This window comes from Mastigoproctus giganteus, chromosome 2 (assembly GCF_048544385.1).
Source record: "Mastigoproctus giganteus isolate SK-2022 chromosome 2, ASM4854438v1, whole genome shotgun sequence".
In the NCBI taxonomy this organism is placed as follows: Eukaryota; Metazoa; Arthropoda; class Arachnida; order Uropygi; family Thelyphonidae; genus Mastigoproctus; species Mastigoproctus giganteus.
Window position 1 is genome coordinate 218,309,701 of NC_143576.1, and position 19,035 is coordinate 218,328,735.

Below are 19,035 nucleotides of genomic sequence, written 5' to 3' on the forward strand. Positions count from 1 at the left end.
TGGCTTCTGTTTTCTAGTCACACCGACCCACAGCAGATCGAGATGCTGAGGCTTTTGCAATTACTAATGACCTTGCACAGATTGTTCATTTACCTGCAAGAATACTGGACAATCCTAACCATACAGCCTTCACATGCTTCATCTTTTTCTCAAAAACAACCCTTCTAAGTACACGGTCAAAGTGAGAGGTCCTTTAGGCACTTCAGATCACAACTTGGTGATTGTCTCTTCTCCAATGGAGCCTTTATCTCATGGCTATTCCCAATCTCGTATTGTTTGGCATTACAAGAAAGCAAAATGGGATGACCTGCGAGATATCTTTTCTTCTTTTCCTTGATCGGATTACTGTTTCAAAACTTTTGTCAGTGTTTGCTCCGATCGTGTCAGTGAAATTATTCTTGTAGGAATGGAATTCTTTATTCCACACTCCACTTTAAAATCTCGTCCCTTATCTAAACCTTGGTTTTCCAATAAATGTGCTAAGGCTGTTCAAGAGAAGAACATTACACATCGTAATTGGCTTGTTTCCAAATCTTCAATTTCATTTTCTGCCTACACCAAAGCTCGCAATAAATGTAAAGAAGTTATAAACGAGATTTTGAACAAGCTAGGAGTAGAAAACTGTTTCTTGCCCTAATGGTAGCTGAGCATTCTGGTCTCTTGCCAAAGCTATTGGCTGCAAATTTTTCCAATCTCTGCTCCCACCTCTCTCAAAACCAGATGGTTCTGTTGTCACTTCAGCCAAGGATAAAGCTGACCTGCCAGCATCCCATTTTTCTTCCAACTCATGTATTAACAATCTTGGTAAAACACCCTTACCATTCCCAACATGCTCCATTCAATGCCTCCATTAGGTCTCCTGTCAAAAGGATGTCAGAAGGATTTTGACGAATCTTGATGCTAAGAAATCTCCAGATCCTGATGGTATTTCTCCACTTATTCTCAAAACCTGTGCTCCTGAACTTACTCCTGTTCTTTGCTGCTTTTTTTCACTTTCTTATTCCAAAAATGTTTTTCTTTCTGCTTGAAAATTTTCTCATATCCAGCCAGTTCCTAAAATGGGTGACAAATCCCTCCCATCCAATTATCATCCCATTGCAATTACTTCTACTCTTTCTAAAGTAATGGAGAAATCAATTAACTGCCAACTCTTAAACTACCTAGAAACCTTCCGTCTAATCAATGATTGCCAGTATGGATTTCTTCAGTGTTGATCCACTGGTGATATTCTAGCTTATGTTACCCATTTATGGGCAAATTCAGTGAAACACAAGCAGTTGCTCTTGACATCTCAAAGGCTTTTGATCGTGTTTGGTATAAAGGTCTTCTAAACAAACTTCCATCTTATGGTTTGCCAACTGTTTTTTGTAATTGGTTATCCAGTTTTCTCTCTGATCTCTCACTGAGGGTGATGGTAGATGGCGCTCTGTCTTCTAACTTCTCCACTAATGCTGGTGTCCCCAAGGTTCAGTTCTTTCCCTCACTCTTTTCCTCTTGTATATCAATGACCTTCTTCCATTGACTGTAAATCCTATCCATAGTTTTGCCGATGATAGCACATTGCATTCCACTTTGCCCTGCTCAATCAGCTTTAACTTCTCAAATCTCTGCTACCAATTCCTTAAATGCTGATCTCCAGGTAATTCTCCAGTGGGGTTTGGTTTGGTTTTTAATGGCGCATTGGCAGCTGTGGCCATAATGTGCCAAATCGAAAATAAAACTAACACAAAAATATTGGTCAGCCTTAGAACAGGCTACCGTGTCAAAAAGGTAAAAAATATAAACTTAAATCTTTGTGTATAAATTAATCGAGTGTAAAAAGTTAAAAACGTCAGACATGTTGTCTCTGTCACCTAAAATCTGACCGAGTGTAAAGGGTTCAGCCAGATTACTAAAAGTTCTAGAAAAAGATTGTCTAAAAACAGGACATTCAATAAAAACGTGAGAAACAGTTAAAATAACGTTACAAGTCTCACACATAGGTGGGCCATCCGCCCTCAGCAAAAAGGAGTGTGTTAGATGGGCTATGACCTATGCGGAGCCAAGCAAGAACCACTTCCTCTCTTCGGACCCTGCGTAAACTGAACTGCCACTGCATGATTACAGGTTTAATGCGGTGTAGTTTATTCGCGGTCTGTCCGTGCCAAGAGTCTTGCCATTGGGAATATAATTTAGACCATATTATTTGCCTGTAGTCTGTATAGGGGACTGACAGGCAATAACTATCCAGGGAAATGGCTGATTTGGCAGCAGTATATCAGCTAGTTCATTTCCCCGGATCCCAATATGGCTTGGGATCCAGCAGAAGCGAATGTCAAATTCTGTTTCAAAGGCAGAACAAAGCATCTGCTGGATCCGGGATAGGACCGGATGAGAGTTGTACCTCATCGATACAAGAGCCTGTAACACGCTCAATGAATCACAGTAAATCATATACCTTTGGTAATCACTATTTATAATGAACTCAAGGGCTATTTCAATTGCATGCAACTCTGCAGTATAAATGTTAGCTTCTTGCGGGATCTTGAATGATAACGTCTTTTGAGGAAATACGACGGCAGATCCCACATAAGATTCTGACTTTGAGCCATCTGTATAGACTGGCAGAAAGTCAGAGTACTGCTCTCTATGTGATGCGAAGAGTTGTTGATAGACGGCCGCCGGTGTATTAGCCTTCTCCATGATCTTGAGGGAGAAGTCACACTTTGGCAAATGTGCATACCAGAGTGGAAGGAGTTGCCTTGGTGACTGGGCAACGTTGTCTACCGTCATGTTTAGTTCATTTAATAGCCCTTGAATCCGAATACCAAAAGGTCTGTTGGCAGTCCGACGGGCATTATAGAGATTTTCCCAACGTGGCTCAAAAACTGATGCCCACGTGGGATGATCAGACAGGGCTTTCAATTTAAAGGCATAATGTAAAGACAACTGCTTACGTCGAAAAAATAGGGATGGTTCATTTGCTTCAACGTAGAGGCTTTGGACTGGAGATGTGCGAAATGCCCCTGTGGCTGTCCGAATGGCCTGATGGTGAACTGGATCTAACCACCGAAGTACACTCTCTCTAGCAGATCCATATACCTGGGACCCATAATCGAGTTTAGAACGGACAAGGGCTCGGTAGAGACGAAGAAGGGTAGAGCGATCTGCGCCCCATGAAGTTGACGAAAGGGCACGAAGGATGTTAAGCCCTTTAACACACCTTGTCCTGAGCTGACGAATATGTTGAAGAAATGTCAACTTTTTGTCGAAAATAAGTCCAGGGAATTTGACTTCTGCTACGACTGGGATGTTATTTTGTCCAAGCCTTAAATCTGGTTCAGGACGAAGATTACGTTTGCGACAGAAGTGTACACAAACGGTCTTCTGTGATGAAAATCTGAACCCATTAGACAATGACCAAGATGTAAGGTGATCAATGGTTTTCTGCAGTTGCCTTTCAATGACCCTCATATTGCATGAATGACAAAATATAGTAAAGTCGTCAACATAGAGGGCATTGTTTATCGTGGGCGGAAGTTGTTCCGTGATAGAGTTTATTTTAATTGCAAAAAGCGTGACACTTAGAACGGACCCTTGTGGGACTCCCTCTTCCTGACAGAACTCTCTCAAGAGAGTGGATCCTAAGCGCACTTGAAAATGACGATTCGAAAGGAAGTTTTTGATAAAAAGAGGAAGGTTACCCCTAAGACCAAAGTTGTAGAGGTCTTTTAATATTCCAACTTGCCGTAGAGGTCTTTTAATATTCCAACTCGCCGTAGAGGTCTTTTAATATTCCAACTCGCCAGGCTGTGTCATACGCTTTTTCAATATCAAAGAAAACTGCTACCAGATGCTCGGATTTAATAAAAGAGTCACAAATGTATGTTTCAAGTCGGATTAAATGATCCAAAGTGGTTCTGTCTCTTCAGAAGCCGCATTGTGTCCTGGAAAGCAAGTCATTTGATTCCAAATACCACACAAGGCGGGAATTAACCATTCTTTCCAGGCTTGCACAAACAGCTTGTCAGAGCAATAGGGCGATAGTTATTTGGATATCTAGGATCCTTTCCTGGTTTTGGGAAAGTAAGAACAATTGCTTTCCGCCAGGATTCCAAAAATTGTTTATTAAGAAAAATTCTGTTAAACAAAATTAATAGGTGATTTTTAGAATGTGGTGACGGATGTTTTATCATTTCGTAGTGGATGTCATCGGGCCCGACAGCACTTGCATGCGTAAGAAAGAGTGCTGCATTCAACTCTTCCTGTGTAAAGGGCTTGTTATATGGTTCAAACCCTTTTGAAGAGAAGTTTAATGGATGTTTCTCACATTTCTCTTTCAAGGGCAAAAACTCTGGAGGGAAAGATCTTATTGCAGATATTTTGGCAAATGTTTCCCCTAGTGTTTACAACTGCAGTTCGGTCTGCAATTAGACATCCATTGTGCTCGAGAATCACCGAAGGGCATGGTGGGTATTTTCCCTTAATTTTCCAGATCTTGTCCCAGACTACTTTTGAGCTGGCAGTCTGGGTTATGGATGATGTAAAACAGATCCAAGATTTCCGTTGGCTCTGACGTTGGATATAACGTGCTTTTGCACGTGCATGTTTAAATGATATTAAATTATCGGTCGTGGGATATCGACGAAATATCCCCCCAGGCTTTGTTTTGTGCCTTTTTTGCTGTTGTGCACTCTGAATTCCACCAAGGTTTAGGAAATTGTGGAAACTAGCTAGATGTTTTTGGGATTGCAATTGCAGCTGATTGGGCAATACTTTCTGTAACGTACGCGACTGCATCATTGATATGTTCCCGACTGACTGTAGCGATGTCAAGATTTGCCAGATGTCGAAAGGCATTCCAGTCAGCCTGATAAATCTTCCACCGCGGTAAACTAAATGGCTGACACGGTCTACCACTAGTTAAGGTGGTTATCACGGGGAAGTGATCGCTTCCATTATGGGTTTACTTCCACCTCCCAATATAGCTGAAGGAAGGAGAGAAGGGGAGCAGATAGAAAGATCAATGGCAGAAAACATACGGGTAGGCATGTGGAAGAAAGTGTTTGTTCCCACATTGAGAAGGGAGAGGTCATTGTCAGTGAGCATACGCCTATGACTCGTCCCCTTCCGTTAATGTTAGTACTACCCCACAGAGTGTTATGTCCATTAAAATCCCCAAGAAATAATAAAGGGGGAGGCAATTGCATGACGAGATCATCAAGGTCTTTCTGGAGGATGTCAATACCAGGTGGTAAATAAAGAGAGCAAACAGTTAATAAAAACCCCACTTTAAGGCGAATTGCTACAGCCTCTACGTTGGTTGTAAGTTGCAAAGGCAGAAAGGGAATCTGGCTGCTCACGAGGATTGCAACTCCTCCATGAGCAGGACTGTCCCCAATTCTGTCTTTACGAATGATCATAATGTTACGTATGGTGGGGTCATCATTCGCCTTTAAATACGTTTCCTGTACACAAAAGCACGATGGCTTGTACTTTTGCAGAAGTGCCTTGATGTCATTAAATGTTTCGTCGGAATCCACGACAGTTCCACTGTAGGATTTTAGCCATTATTTTGGCTTGGTGGGTCCATCAGGCAGCTTCTGAGGTGCTGAGGGCTTACTTTTATCAGTCTTGGATTTGTCTTTTTTGGGGAAGAAAGGGCTCTGTCCTGTGTCCATCTCTTCCTCCGTAGAGAGTTCCAAGACTGAATCGTCATGTACCTCCTTGGTTTCGACATCCATTTTTTCTTGTCCTGGCATGGTCTCTTGATTTTTTTGTACTGTTACTTTAGTGCTCGCTTTTGATGGTGCTTGAGCACTGGGAGGTATCGATATTGGAGTGGCAGCTGACTGAGATTTCTGTGCTGGTTTTACTGAACTTAATAGATAGCGGGCGATAGGCGTGAATGACTCTTTTGGTGGTACAGTCATATCCGTTTGGGTGCCAATCGTGCATTTATTGGATACCTTTTCAGCGTATGTTGATTTGCCGCCACTTACTGGTTTAACTGCTTTCCTGGCCTCTTGGTATGAGATGTTAAGTTCTACCTTTAGTCGGTGTATTTCCTTTTCTTCCTTCCACCGCTGGCAAGCTCTTGAATATGCAGGGTGTTCTCCATTGCAGTTAATACATGCGGCTTTTGTAGCTGAACATCCAGTTATTTCGTGGTCCGTTGCACCACATCGAGGGCATGCAAGGGAACCACGGCAGGCCATTTGCGAGTGTCCATATTTCTGGCATTTGAAACACCGTAAAGGGTTCGGAACATATGGACGCACGGGGCAGTTTATGTATCCAGCTTTAATCTCATCAGGAGATTTAGGTGAATTGAATGTCAGGATAATGTTTCTGGTTTTAACCAGTTTCCCATCCCTAAACACACTAATTCTTTTGACGGCAATAACTCCCTGGGACTTCAATTCCGAGCAGATTTCCTCCTCGGTGACGTCGAGAAGGTCCCACTCTGAAATTACACCTCTCGATGAATTTAGTGTTCTGTGTGATGTCATGGTTACAGGGATTCCTCCGATTGATGTTACTCGGAGTAGATGTTCAGATTGCCTGTCATTTTTAGTTTCAATCAAGAGATCCCCGGAACGGAGCCTCTTAACTGATTTGGGTGAACCAGCTAACCCATCTAACCCTTTCTGTACAAAGAAAGGTGACATTTTACCAATCGGTTTTTCATTGGTAGAGTGCATGATTAAAAACCGTGGGATAGGCCCTGATGGTAGTTCAGTCCGCTGCCTCTTTGAAGCAATAGTGCTGTCAGTGTCTATATTTTCAGATAGGGACGGGGTTGGGGCCCCTGAAGAAATAAGTTTATCAGGATTCATGGAGTTTTTTGAATTGTTCAGTGCCACCCACTACCCGGCATGCAATAAATGCGCTCGGGAGTGGAACGCCAGGGCTACCCAGACACCATACCCGCACTGCCACCAGCCTGAATCCTGTCCCTCGGACCATGAGGGTAGGGGCGTGGCATTGACACGGTTGACCCTCGCAGGCGAGCCTACTAGCCGATTGATCCTAGCCGGGCCTTCCAGGACCACCCGTCTTGTCGAAGCAGGGGCCAAAGTGGTGTATCGAAGCTGGGCCCCTCAACCACCAGGATCCCCCTTTCCGAATTTCCACGGGTCGCAGTGCACGGCAGACACGCCGGATTCCATTGATGTAAGCCTGGAACCTAGGCTGTGGGCGTTGGATCCCAGTGATGCTAGTCTGGAAGTCCAGCAGCGTCACTGGGAGGTCCCCTCACCACCACATACAGGTGCCCACGTCGAGGGGCTCCAGTGGGGCAAAGACAACTTAGTTGATTTCAATCCTTCTAAAACTCACTCCTGCCTTATATCTCGCAAAAAGGATTCTTCTGTTCCTATGTTTATCTTTGGTGACATTCCAATTTCTAAGCAAAATGATATATCTCTTTTGGGGATTACCCTGACTTCTAATCTCTCTTGGTACAAGCACATTACAAATATTGCTTCCTCTGAATCTAAAAATCTTGGTTTTTTCTTTCGTTCTCGGCATTTCTTTTCTTCCAAACAGCTGTTCACTCTGTACAAATCGCAAATCCACCCTACCATGGAATATTGTTCCCACATCTGGGTCGGTGCCCCAAAAACCTCTCTCAGGCTTCTAGATTCCATTCAGAAGAGGGCAGTCAGGTTAATTAATGACTCTAACAGAGTCTCTCCACTCGCTGTCTCATAGACATACTGTTTCTGCTGCATGTTTTTTCTACAGATACTTCCATGGGCACTGTTCTTCTGAATTGGCTTCTATAATTCCAGCTCTCTCTTTCAAAACAGTCTAAACATGTGCCACCACTGGCCAATATCCATTTACTGTCCAACTTCAAACTCACAGAACCAAGTTTTCATCTTCCTCATTTATTCATTCAACTGCCGTTTTCTGGAACAACCTTCCTTCATACATATTTCCTGAAAATTGCATTGAACAGAAGTTCAAGTCTAATGTCAACAAATATCTTCTTTTGTCTTCTCAACCTCCAACCCAAGCACAGTAAAAAAAAAAAAAAAATCAACAAGGAATGATTCCTTTATTTAATCAAGGTGTCCTTTACACACATAGCATCCATAAGAGGTTTGCTATGAATGCACCGATCCCATATTTGAGGCACCTTCATCCAGAGTTGTCAGGGTACTCATGGTATATAAACATTTACTATAATGTTATATGCATTAGCAGCTTGAGCCTTTTGCTCTAAATATTTATTTGATTTTGAAACATACACCATCTAGCAATCTTACATATTATGGATACTTCTAATCATTGGGTTGTCACAGTTTTTACAATACTTGCCCACCGACGAGACTCCCAATCATGGACGAAACCGCAGTCTGGTTTTTGTTGTATTTTGGTTTTTTGGCACAAGGGCCTCTTGGGCCATATTGTGCCTGTTCATGATTTGTTTGTCACTATGATCACAGTCTATTATAAAGATTTATGTGTTTCAAATAATTAAACAGTTCCTCGAAATTTGCTTCATTTCCAAGAATATGAAATAAGGTTAAGGGTTCCTGTAAGTTGGACAGGGAGCTAAAGCTTGATTTTCTGACTGTCGAAAGTTGGGGACATTCTATGAGGATGTGTTTTATTGTTAGCTGCAACTGACAAAAGAAACACTGAGGAGGATTCTCTCCCATAAGCAAATACAGGTGATTTGGATGCGAATGACCGATGCGGAGCCTTGCTAGAATCACTTTTTGTCTCCTACTTCTCCTGGAACTAGATGTCCACAGTTGTGGCTCTTTTTTTATCTGCAGCAGTTTATTATTGGTTTGAGTTTTCCAAAGGTGAGACCATTGTTTCCTGCATGTTGTTTTAATGACAGATTTGTAATTGGTGTAGGGAACTTTTAGTTGTCTGGAAGATCCAGAGTCGGGATGTTTAGCAGCAGCATCCGCATGTTCATTATCTGAGATGCCAACATGACCAGGGATCCAGCAGAAGGGGCACCTCCGTAGCCAGGAGCAGCAGTGCATAGCACATGCTTCTGGATTAAACCAGGGTTCGAGCCCGTCACCACCAAATACGGAGCATGTGGAAAGGTCAGGGAATGACCACCGCATATACCAGAGCAATATGGCCTTAGTTGCTAATGCTCTTAAAAACCAAATAACAAACAATAACAACCAGCAGAAGGTAACCTTCTGATTGACTGTTTGATAGTGAAATAACTTAGATCGGATCTCTTTAAGAATGGGATGAGAGGGAGAAAAGGTAGATTGAATGGCAGTGATTGCGCTTAAGGAGTCTGTATATATCAAAGATTTCTTGATATGGTAGTTGTTTATATTATCTAGAGCCAGTTTTAATGCGAATAATTCTGCAGTATAGATACTGCATTCAATGGAAAGAGACACAGCTACTGAGCTACACAGCTACATTATTTAAAGGCAGGCAGGGTGATTAACAACAAGAGGGTTATTTTGTTTCAAAATCACTTAGACTGGTTGCAAAAATGGCGAATGAAGTTTAATACTTCTTAAACCTAGGTTTAGTACAAACATGAGACATCCACGAGTTGCTTACAAGCTGGGGGAGGGGGGAAGAGAAAGAAAGAGTAATTAAAAGTGGTCAGGACAAAAAAAAATGACTTAGGGGTTACAATTCAGTCAGACATGAAATTTTCCATGCTGTGTAAACAAGCAATTAGGATAAGTGTCCTGCCTATGACATATAGGACCTTCTCAAGTAAGCAAAAGGATGCCATCATCCCTGTGAATAAGACGCTGGTAAGACCACACATAGAATATTGTGTTCAAGTCAGGAGGCCACACTTGAAAAAAGAATGGAACTTCTGGAGAGGGTTCAGAAAAGGGTAACCAGATTGGTGAGGGGTGCTAATCAATGTCCATATGAAGAACAGCTTAAAATATGCAAACTGCAAAACTTGGCAACTGGATATCTTAGGGGAAGACCTGCCTGAGAGAGGTATATAAGGACCTGAAAGGAATCAGTAAAATAAATGAGGAGGTATGTTTTCACTGACAGGAGACAGAAGAACCAGAGGATACAAATAAAATTTTGGGGAGTAACAGAAGGCTGGATCTCATGAAGTTTAATTAGGGAAATGCATTGTAGGTCACTGAAATGAATTGTTTTCCACAGTAGTTAAGGCTGATTTTGATTAAGTTCAAAGCAGAATAGGATAGACACTTTTTGGAGAGAGGGACAGTAGGAACGGTTTTTTTGCTTTAGGCAGATGCAAGAAAAGCCTGCTTCCATTGTTTAGCCTTAAAATAGTATTAAAAGTACCATCTTTTAATACTAAAAGTATTAATAATAAAATACTAATTTAATACCAAAAGTATTAAAAGTACATTTAATCTTAAAAATTTTATCAAACACATTAAAAGTAGCAATAGTAGCCTCCTTCTTTTCCCCCTTCAGGACATCAGAATACTAAAAGTCTTCACCTTTCTGTCTGCAACTAAATTTCTGCATTTTAAAATTGAAACACGATGCAGCTCATCTGAATTCCAGCCTGTTCTATTTTTGAAAATAAGTCTTGGTTTTATCACCCAACATTGTTCATATGTGAAGTAACGAAAATTCTGAATGAAAAGTACTTTCACCATGATTAATAATGGAAGAATTTTTTAATACTGGAGTAAGTGTCTAACACCCAATATTTTTGAAAACAACAACAGCACAAAAAAATATAAATCAATCTCAAAGTTAGCCACAGGTTCCTAACACTTTCTTAAGAGCAATTAGAAGAATAAGCCTAAAACATATTAGAAAAAATTTTATGTGAGGGCAAAAATCACAGAAACACTATTACTACTTCTCAATAGACTAAAGTAAAATCAAAACCACATGTCAACCATGTAATCTGTATTAATGATTTATTACTATGAACTACCAAGTTATCATTAGGTGGATTTAAATGTTACTTTTAAAAACTGCATTTAGCAAAATAAATGCAATCTAAAATTAAGTAATTTTTTAGCTTGTTACAACATAAGCGAATGAATTACTAAGTTTCAGGGAAAAAACTGGAACTTTTTAGAAACTATCAATGTCTAACATTATCTTTATCTAGGTACAGCAGTCAATATTATCAAATAACCACTTTTCCAGAGGAAGCTTCAGATGAATTACAGTAAAAAAAAACTTTCCAAAGTCACAAAACCATTTAGAAAATTAAACAACTAAAAATTAAATTGTATTTACAGAGCAAGAGAAGCAGACTGCATGCGAGAGTAGAGATCATAAATCAATCAAACCAACCACCACCCTCAGATGAAACTGCCAAAAGTGACTAGCAGCTGACTTTCTTGAAAAATATTGAGAGTTTTTCTAGTACAACTGGTCTTATATTAAAGAATAACCATGCTCTTCTAAGAAAGATGGCCCTGGTTGGGTGCACTATCATCACCATACAGATTTTACTGCCTGTCTCTCATACTGCTACTGAAATGTAGTTAAGGTTTCATCATGACTGAACACTACATTTCTGAGTAGAACTAACAGAAGAATAATTAATGTCCTAACATACCCACTAAGAAGTTAAATGTGTTTTTTTTTTTTATTTCATTCACAAAAGTATTTATAAAACATTTTTATAAAATTTAAAAAATGCTTTCAAAGAATGAGAGTCCAAGTATTAATGATAACAGGTATGTAATACCTTGAACTGCTTCTCTAGAGGAGTAGCACTCTTTTCCTCACTGCTCTCTGGAGTCTGCAGACTGTGGATATATTGGGCAAACTGATTTATTGTTACCTCTGTTTCTCCACTTTCTATAGCCTCTAGCAGAGCATCATGAATAAAGACATACTGCTCCTAAAATAAATACAATAAATTACAATGATATATTCTAATATTATCAATGCAGGTCATGATATTGGAACAGTATTAATGAATGACGAAACAGAAAACTATGTTGTTATAAAGAGAGTTTTATCAGCAACTAATGTTCACTTAAAGACATAAGCCAATTAACTAACTTGGAGCTTATACTTGACAATAAAGTTGAGCAAAATTGTAATGGTGACTTATGTTGATTACTATTACTAGTTTTTAACGGAGACCAAACTGAAAGAAATATTAATTCATAAAAAGTTCACAGGTTGCTGAATAAGCAGTGTCACATATTTCTGGTTGCCATCTTTCTGTCTTCGAGCAAGGAGTAAAATCAAGTAAAATCAAAGGAGTAAAATCAAGTGAAAGATAAATAACATGTAAATACTATTAAAACTTTCTTTGGCTATAGAAATTATATGATTTTTTCAGAGACTGCATGCAGAATAGTTAGCATTGGTAGTAGAGGCATATGATGTAAGAAAGCAAGCTTATACAGCATCAGCAAAAAAAACGATTTCACACAACCATTCACTCTAAACATTTATCCAGTTCTTCCCTGAATTTATTTAAGCTATCAACTTCCACAATGACAAATGGAAGTTTGTTCCAGCAATCAACCACCTGCTGGCTAAAGACAAATTTCCAAACATCTATTCTATAATGTCCTTTCTAAATTTCAATTAATGTCCCCTCAGGTTTGTAATCTGAGCAAGAGGAGGAATCTCATCAGCACTGAGTCTGCTCAACCCATTCAAGGTCTTGTACACCTCAATCAGATCACCTTGCAGGTGTCTAGTCTCTAGATGCTGCAATTTGTAGAATTTAAGCCTTTCTTGGTAAGAGCACTCCTTCGCTCCCATTCTCTGTAGTTGTTCTAGAAACTCTACATCCTTCCTAAAATGAGGCCTCCAGACCTGTATGCAGTACTCAAGGTGTGGACTGACCACTACCTTATACAAGGGGATAATCACCTCCTTATCTCTGATAGCAAAATTCCTGAAAATCATTGATAAGACCCCATGACCTATTCTGGCAGCCTGTCTGCACTGCTCAGAAAACTTCATATCTGATTGCACAATTACCCCTAGGTCTTTTTCATTCTCTACCAACCTGAGTGTTGTACCACACAGTTGACACATTTCTCTGGGGGTTACTTCTACTCATATGCAGTACTTGGTATTTGTCAATGTTAAACTTCAGTTGCCACTTCTCAGCCCATCTGACAAAATTTTCTAGATCCTGTTGCAGTAGCATACTGTCATTACTGTTATTAATAACCCTGCCAAACTTTATACTATCTGCAAACTTGGACATTAAGCCTGATATACCTTCATCAATATCATTGATAAATATACAAAACAACGATGGGCCCAACACCGAACCCTGGGGTACTCCACTAATAACATTAGTCCACGGGGAGCAGTGTCCATTAATTACTACTCTGTCTTTTCCCACTCAACCACCCTTTTATCCATTGCAGCAACTTGCCCTTAACGCCATACTGCTCCAATTTGTATGGTAGTCTTCCATGTGCAATAGTATCAAAAGTTTTCCTAAAATCCAAGTATATGAATCAAAATTATTTTTTGCATCCAGTTCCTTTGTGACCACATCATAGTATCCAATCAAATTAGTCAGACAAGACTTTCCCTTTACAAACCCATGCTGTGTCTGAATTATTACTGTAGTCTTCTCTAGATGATCCTGCAATGCTTCTTTAACCAGTGACTCCATTATTTTTCCTGGAACAGAAGTTAACAGGTCTAATTACTCATCTTACCTTTGATCCCTCTTTGTGAATTGGTGATAGATTTGCACATTATTATTTGCACATAGATTTATAGTCGGTGGGAACCTCCTCTTGAGTCCAAAGATGCCCTCATAATTATGGCTAAGGGTTTGCTTACTTCCTTTGCCACCACCTTTAATATAACTGGATAGATCCCATCCACCCCAGGTGCCTTACCTGTTTAACTTCAACAATTTCTCCTCCACTTTGCTCTCAGTTATTACAAAATCATTAACCTCCCTGTTAGAGTTTAATGAGCTTCTGTCCTCCACTTCCCTACAGAACTCCTCATATATGAATGTAGAGGCAAAATACTTGTGCAGTTTGTCAGCTATCTAAGCAGGATCATCAACAGTAAACTATCAATATCAAGTGGACAAACCTAATTCATCCCCCTCCTTCTAGAGTTTCTATAAGTAAAGAAGTGTTTACTGTTTTTCTTTGCATTCTTTGCCAAAGATTTCTCATAATCTGCCTTGGCTTGCCTAATCTCCTTTGTGACTTGATTACAGACTACCTTATATCTACCACAGGCTTCTATGTCACCTGATAATTTATACGTATCCCATGCATTTTTCTTCTCTGCCATGAGTCTCATTCATTTGTCTGACATCCATTTAGTCCTACATCTTGAACAGTATTTCTTAGTTGATATGAAAAGCCTAATAGCTTCCAAGATTAAATCCTTAAATGCTTCCCATTTAGAATTTGCTGTCGGTAACATCTTCATAGTTCATGACAACTAAGCGAATTCCAAAGAAACAATATACGATAAATCCAGCAGTTTTGAAAATTTTACTAAAATAAAAAAAATAAACAAATGTTTCCTCTGAATCCCATGGTTCACTGGCCCTACATCTTTGGCTATTTAAAAATAATTACACACAGCTATGGGAAATGGCATGGGGCCAAATATTTCCCTATATGAATCAAATTAGTTGTTGCTTCTAATTGACTGACTACTGTTATTCCAGCTGTACTTCCCAAGACTGAATATTATTTTGTTATCATTTGAATATAATACTGTTGTGAATATCATATTGTTATTATTTTAAAATATGATTCCAGAATTCACCTCACTGTGAAATTTTCTAAACTGTAAATTTGGCTATTTAACACACCATTCAATGTATGGAAGTTTCTCATAGATGCCAAAGTAGCAGCCATGGGAAAGTTTCCTGAAAATTATATTCTATACTTAGAAAAAAAAATAATAATAATTAAAAAAAAAAATAATCTTTCACTGCACACAACAGATACAGTGGGCAATAAATACTCATCACATCCTAGAGGGCTAGGTGGGTGTTTGAGACATTATGAGTACATTTGCATACAGTTAGTGGTATAACAATAAAAAATTAGTAGGTCTCTATAACAATTCTGATAAGGGAAAGTTAGGCATAATATAAAAATATGTTAATAATTTCTAGAAGAGGCAAAAGATAAACATGCAAATTGTATTTATGAAGTTCAGCATAAATTGTTTGATATTTATATTAAAATTAGATATAATTATAATATACACAAAAAATCAATACCAATCGACACAAATTACGATGTACAGCAGAGCCTACCAGTTGCATATATCATAACACAGCCGAGAATTTCCATCTGAAATACAAATTAAATATTGTAGTCCCTATCAATCACTATGAGTTTTTCACAAAATTGCTTGTACAGCTATTGACAGCAAATATTGTTTAGACAATTCATCATTTGGGCTGGAGATGCAAGGGCACTCAGCTTTTTACAGCCCATGATACCTCAAAACTATTTTTGTGAGCACTGTTTCAACATGGACTGAATACCATCACTATAAACAGAGCTTGACACTGAAATATTTCAAATGTTCTCATTAAATGCTCTGACATGTTTATGTACCAAGTATGGAAAGAACTTTGCTCTGTGATTCAGAAACTATAAGCAGATTGGGTTTCAAATTTATCCATTTCATTTGATTCTGATATTTCAATACTGGTAGTGACTGCACAGTTGTGAACCTATCACTCAGTTTAAGTCTATATTTTAGTAGCAGTAGCAGTGGGGTATCTCAAGGATTGTGAAAGGGTACTTCAAGTATAGAGATCCCCAAAATTTAATATACAGCTTGGAGAAGAAACAGCACCAGTTAACAGCTTGGAAGTTGAGCTAGGCCATCAACCACCTAGTTGAGCTAGGTGGTTGAGCACTGAAAGGTAAATTACAGTCTGGATATAGTTCTTCATTGTTCTTACAACATTTAAGTACAAAAGGTTTTGTTTAGCACATCATCTAAAGCTATGCATTTCTGTTACTAGTGCCTCAGTATGTTAGTGGAATTTAAGCTTTTTGGTTGAAAATAACCCCAATGTCTTGGTGCGAGAATAGCAGTGAAACAATCTGGGCAAACCTCCCTTCTTTATACAGATTGCAGTATTTCAACTGCACTCCAGCAGTAATTTTTTGTTCCTGAAGTATGTTATTCTGTATCTGAGGAGGGATTTTATGAAGGCCGAGATATTTCCTGAAGGTAGAAAAAATGATTCCAGCAGCGAAGAAGTGTTTCAACATTGAAACTGTCAAAGGCTCCTTCCAGGTCAACATATAGAATAGCTAATTCTACTATATGATCACAGGCTTTGAGCATGAAGTTAGACACTGCCAGTAGATCTGTTATAATAGAGAGGTTACCTAATGTGTAATGACATTGCAGAGACTGTAATGGAATGCTTTGTTAACACAGATAGAATTGCTTTTTCCAGTATTTTGAGTAGGGTTAATACTGATGATATCGGCCTGAAGCATTTCGGTGCTGTGGGCAGTTGGCATATTTTGTAAATGTCTAATGGAGTATTTATTCTACATGCAAGGGAATGTCTGTTGTGAGAACTCTGCACTGAAAACACTTATCAGTGGGTTAAAAAAGAAAGAAAATTTTAAAATTAATATGATATGCAGCTTGAATAACAGGATTATTTATTTACAAGGGCCATAGCCTCACAATCATCGGGATTGAATAAGTTCAACTGTATTAATACAAATTACAAGGACTGTTATAGCTGGTTTTTATTTTGTGTGTGTGCACGCACACACACATGCGTGTGGAAGATTTAACTTAAGGTTTATAAGGGGCATTATAATCTATAGTTACATCCTCCAAACAAAAGTTTGGAGGATGTGGGGGATATGGTGTTGAACTTTTCTCATGGTTTTCTTAGGATCTTTGACAGTTGTGTGGGAATCATGAATACTGATGCCTACCTTAATATTTTAAACAATTCCATGCTCCCTACGATGTGGCATCTCTTTCATACAGACTCACATTTGTTTCATCAGAATAATGCTGCATGCCTTACTGCTGGTCCCAATTTGAAACCTATGAAATAAACTAGAATGTTGGGGTGGGGCCAAGCTAACACGTGCTACATCAGCAGCTCAACTAGTCACTGTTTTGCACATTTCATTAAAGAGCTACTATGTTTGAATTTTTAAATATTGATTTAAAAGGAATAAATAAAATGTTTCATTCAAGTCATAAGAGGGGGAAATATGAACAGACATTTCTGTACATGTGAGGACACTCTGCCTAGAGTTATCAGCTGTTTAGGATTGTAAGTACCAGAAGTTTGTAATTTGAAAGTTATTTTCCATGAAGCAGTTACTAGTGCCACTCACTAGTAACTGCTTGTAATTTTCAAGCAATCAGTTAACTTAAATTAAGCAATCAAAAAATTAACTTTGAAAAGTATTCATATGGATTTTCATTTCAATAGCATACATTAAGTGAAACTGTTTTGATTTGTCTTTCCTTTTAGCACTTCTTTCCAGACAGTAGTAATTGTCCACCAAATATTCGTTTGCTTTGAGGGAGGCATTTTTGCCTCCTATTCAGTATACAAATTAATCAGATGATAATGGAAGCCTATTACCATGAAATACTCAATATCGTCTTTTAATACCCTCGTCACTTCAATTTTAGACCTTCCATAAAAGCAGGCAGCCCTTATCGGAGACCAATTAATTCAGATATAGTATGATAAAAAAAAAAAAATCTGCAAAAAGCCTTGATGGAATGCAGATCCTGGAATTTTCCTTCCAGAGAAATCGTAACCACTGTGCTATCTGTGAGAGTATATAATGACAAGAATGAGTAACTTCAAAATCAAACAACATACATTATACCTAAACTGAGATATAAAGTATTAAGAAGAAAACACTAATGCCAAATACTGAAGAACTACATTAGAACCTCATAAATACAGTGAAATCATAATAATGACACTTTTTATTATCTGGATCTCTCATATACTGATTCCTATTTCAATCAAAAAATTTGAAAATCAAATATCTGAACAAACATCCTTTGTTTAACTCTTGAGTGGGCTCATTAAAAAATATTAAATTTGCATGCAAATTGCATATTAAAATAGAAATAGAAATAACTATTTTTTTAAACTGAAACATATATATTTTAAATAAAAAACTGTCTGCCAGTGTTCATGGTCACTTCTGACAAGATGCACTCAAAATCTTTTGAGTGTTCACAGTATACACTTTATACAGATTGCAGTACTTTTTTTTCTATTTTCAGATTTACATGATTAAGCACAAGTATAAGAGTACATCAACAACAGAGCACAGATGTTAAATGCTTTTTTCTATGGCCATGCTTCTTTAGTGCTAACAAATGATGATGCAAATCAAAGGTTAAAACCATATTGGAGGATTAGCATTAGCATAGGCACATGATGCAAGAAAGCAAGCTTATATAGCATCAGCCAAAAAAACAAAAAACAAAAACCCAAATCTTCTAATTTCACCCATCCACTCACTCCAAATGTTTGTCTAGTTTTACCTTAAACCTATTTAAGCTATCAACTTCTACAACAACAGATGGAGGTTTGTTCCACCAATCAACAACACGCTGGCTAAAGGCAAACTTCCACACATCTATCCTACAACTGTCTTTCCTCAATTTGAATTTATGCCCTCTCAGGCAATTATTCTGAGCAAGTGAAAGAATCCCATCAACACTGAGCATGCTCAAACCATTCAAGGCTTTATACACCTCAATCAGATCACCTCACAGGTGCCTAGTGTCCAGACACTGTAAATTGCAAAACTTAAGCCTTTCTTCGTAAGAGCAACCCTTTGTTTCATTCATTAATCTTGTTGCCCTTCTCTGCACTCGCTCCAGCAGCTCTATATCCTTCTTAAAATGAGGCCTCCAGACCTGTATACAGTATTCAAGGTGTGGCCAGACCATTGCCTTATACAAGGGGATAATCACCTCCTTATCCCTGCTAGAAAAATTCCTGAATATCATTGACAAGACACCATGAGCTACTCTTGCAGACTGTCTGTACTGCTCAGAAGTCTTTATATCTGCCTGCACAATTATCCCCAGGTCCTTTTCATTCTCTACTACTGTCAGTGTAGTACCACA

The 19,035-nt window shown here is 38.7% G+C and overlaps 1 protein-coding gene across 1 annotated transcript in view; it reads right to left on the reverse strand.

Moving 5' to 3' along the window:
- The window catches only part of LOC150090130 (putative receptor-type tyrosine-protein phosphatase mosPTP-1), a 529,269-nt gene that overhangs the window by 44,765 nt on the left and 465,469 nt on the right, over nucleotides 1-19,035 (reverse strand). The window contains exon 20 of the mRNA XM_090390174.1: nucleotides 11,645-11,800. Coding sequence (XP_090246300.1) covers nucleotides 11,645-11,800 — 156 coding nt within the window. The remainder of the gene's footprint in view (nucleotides 1-11,644; nucleotides 11,801-19,035) is intronic.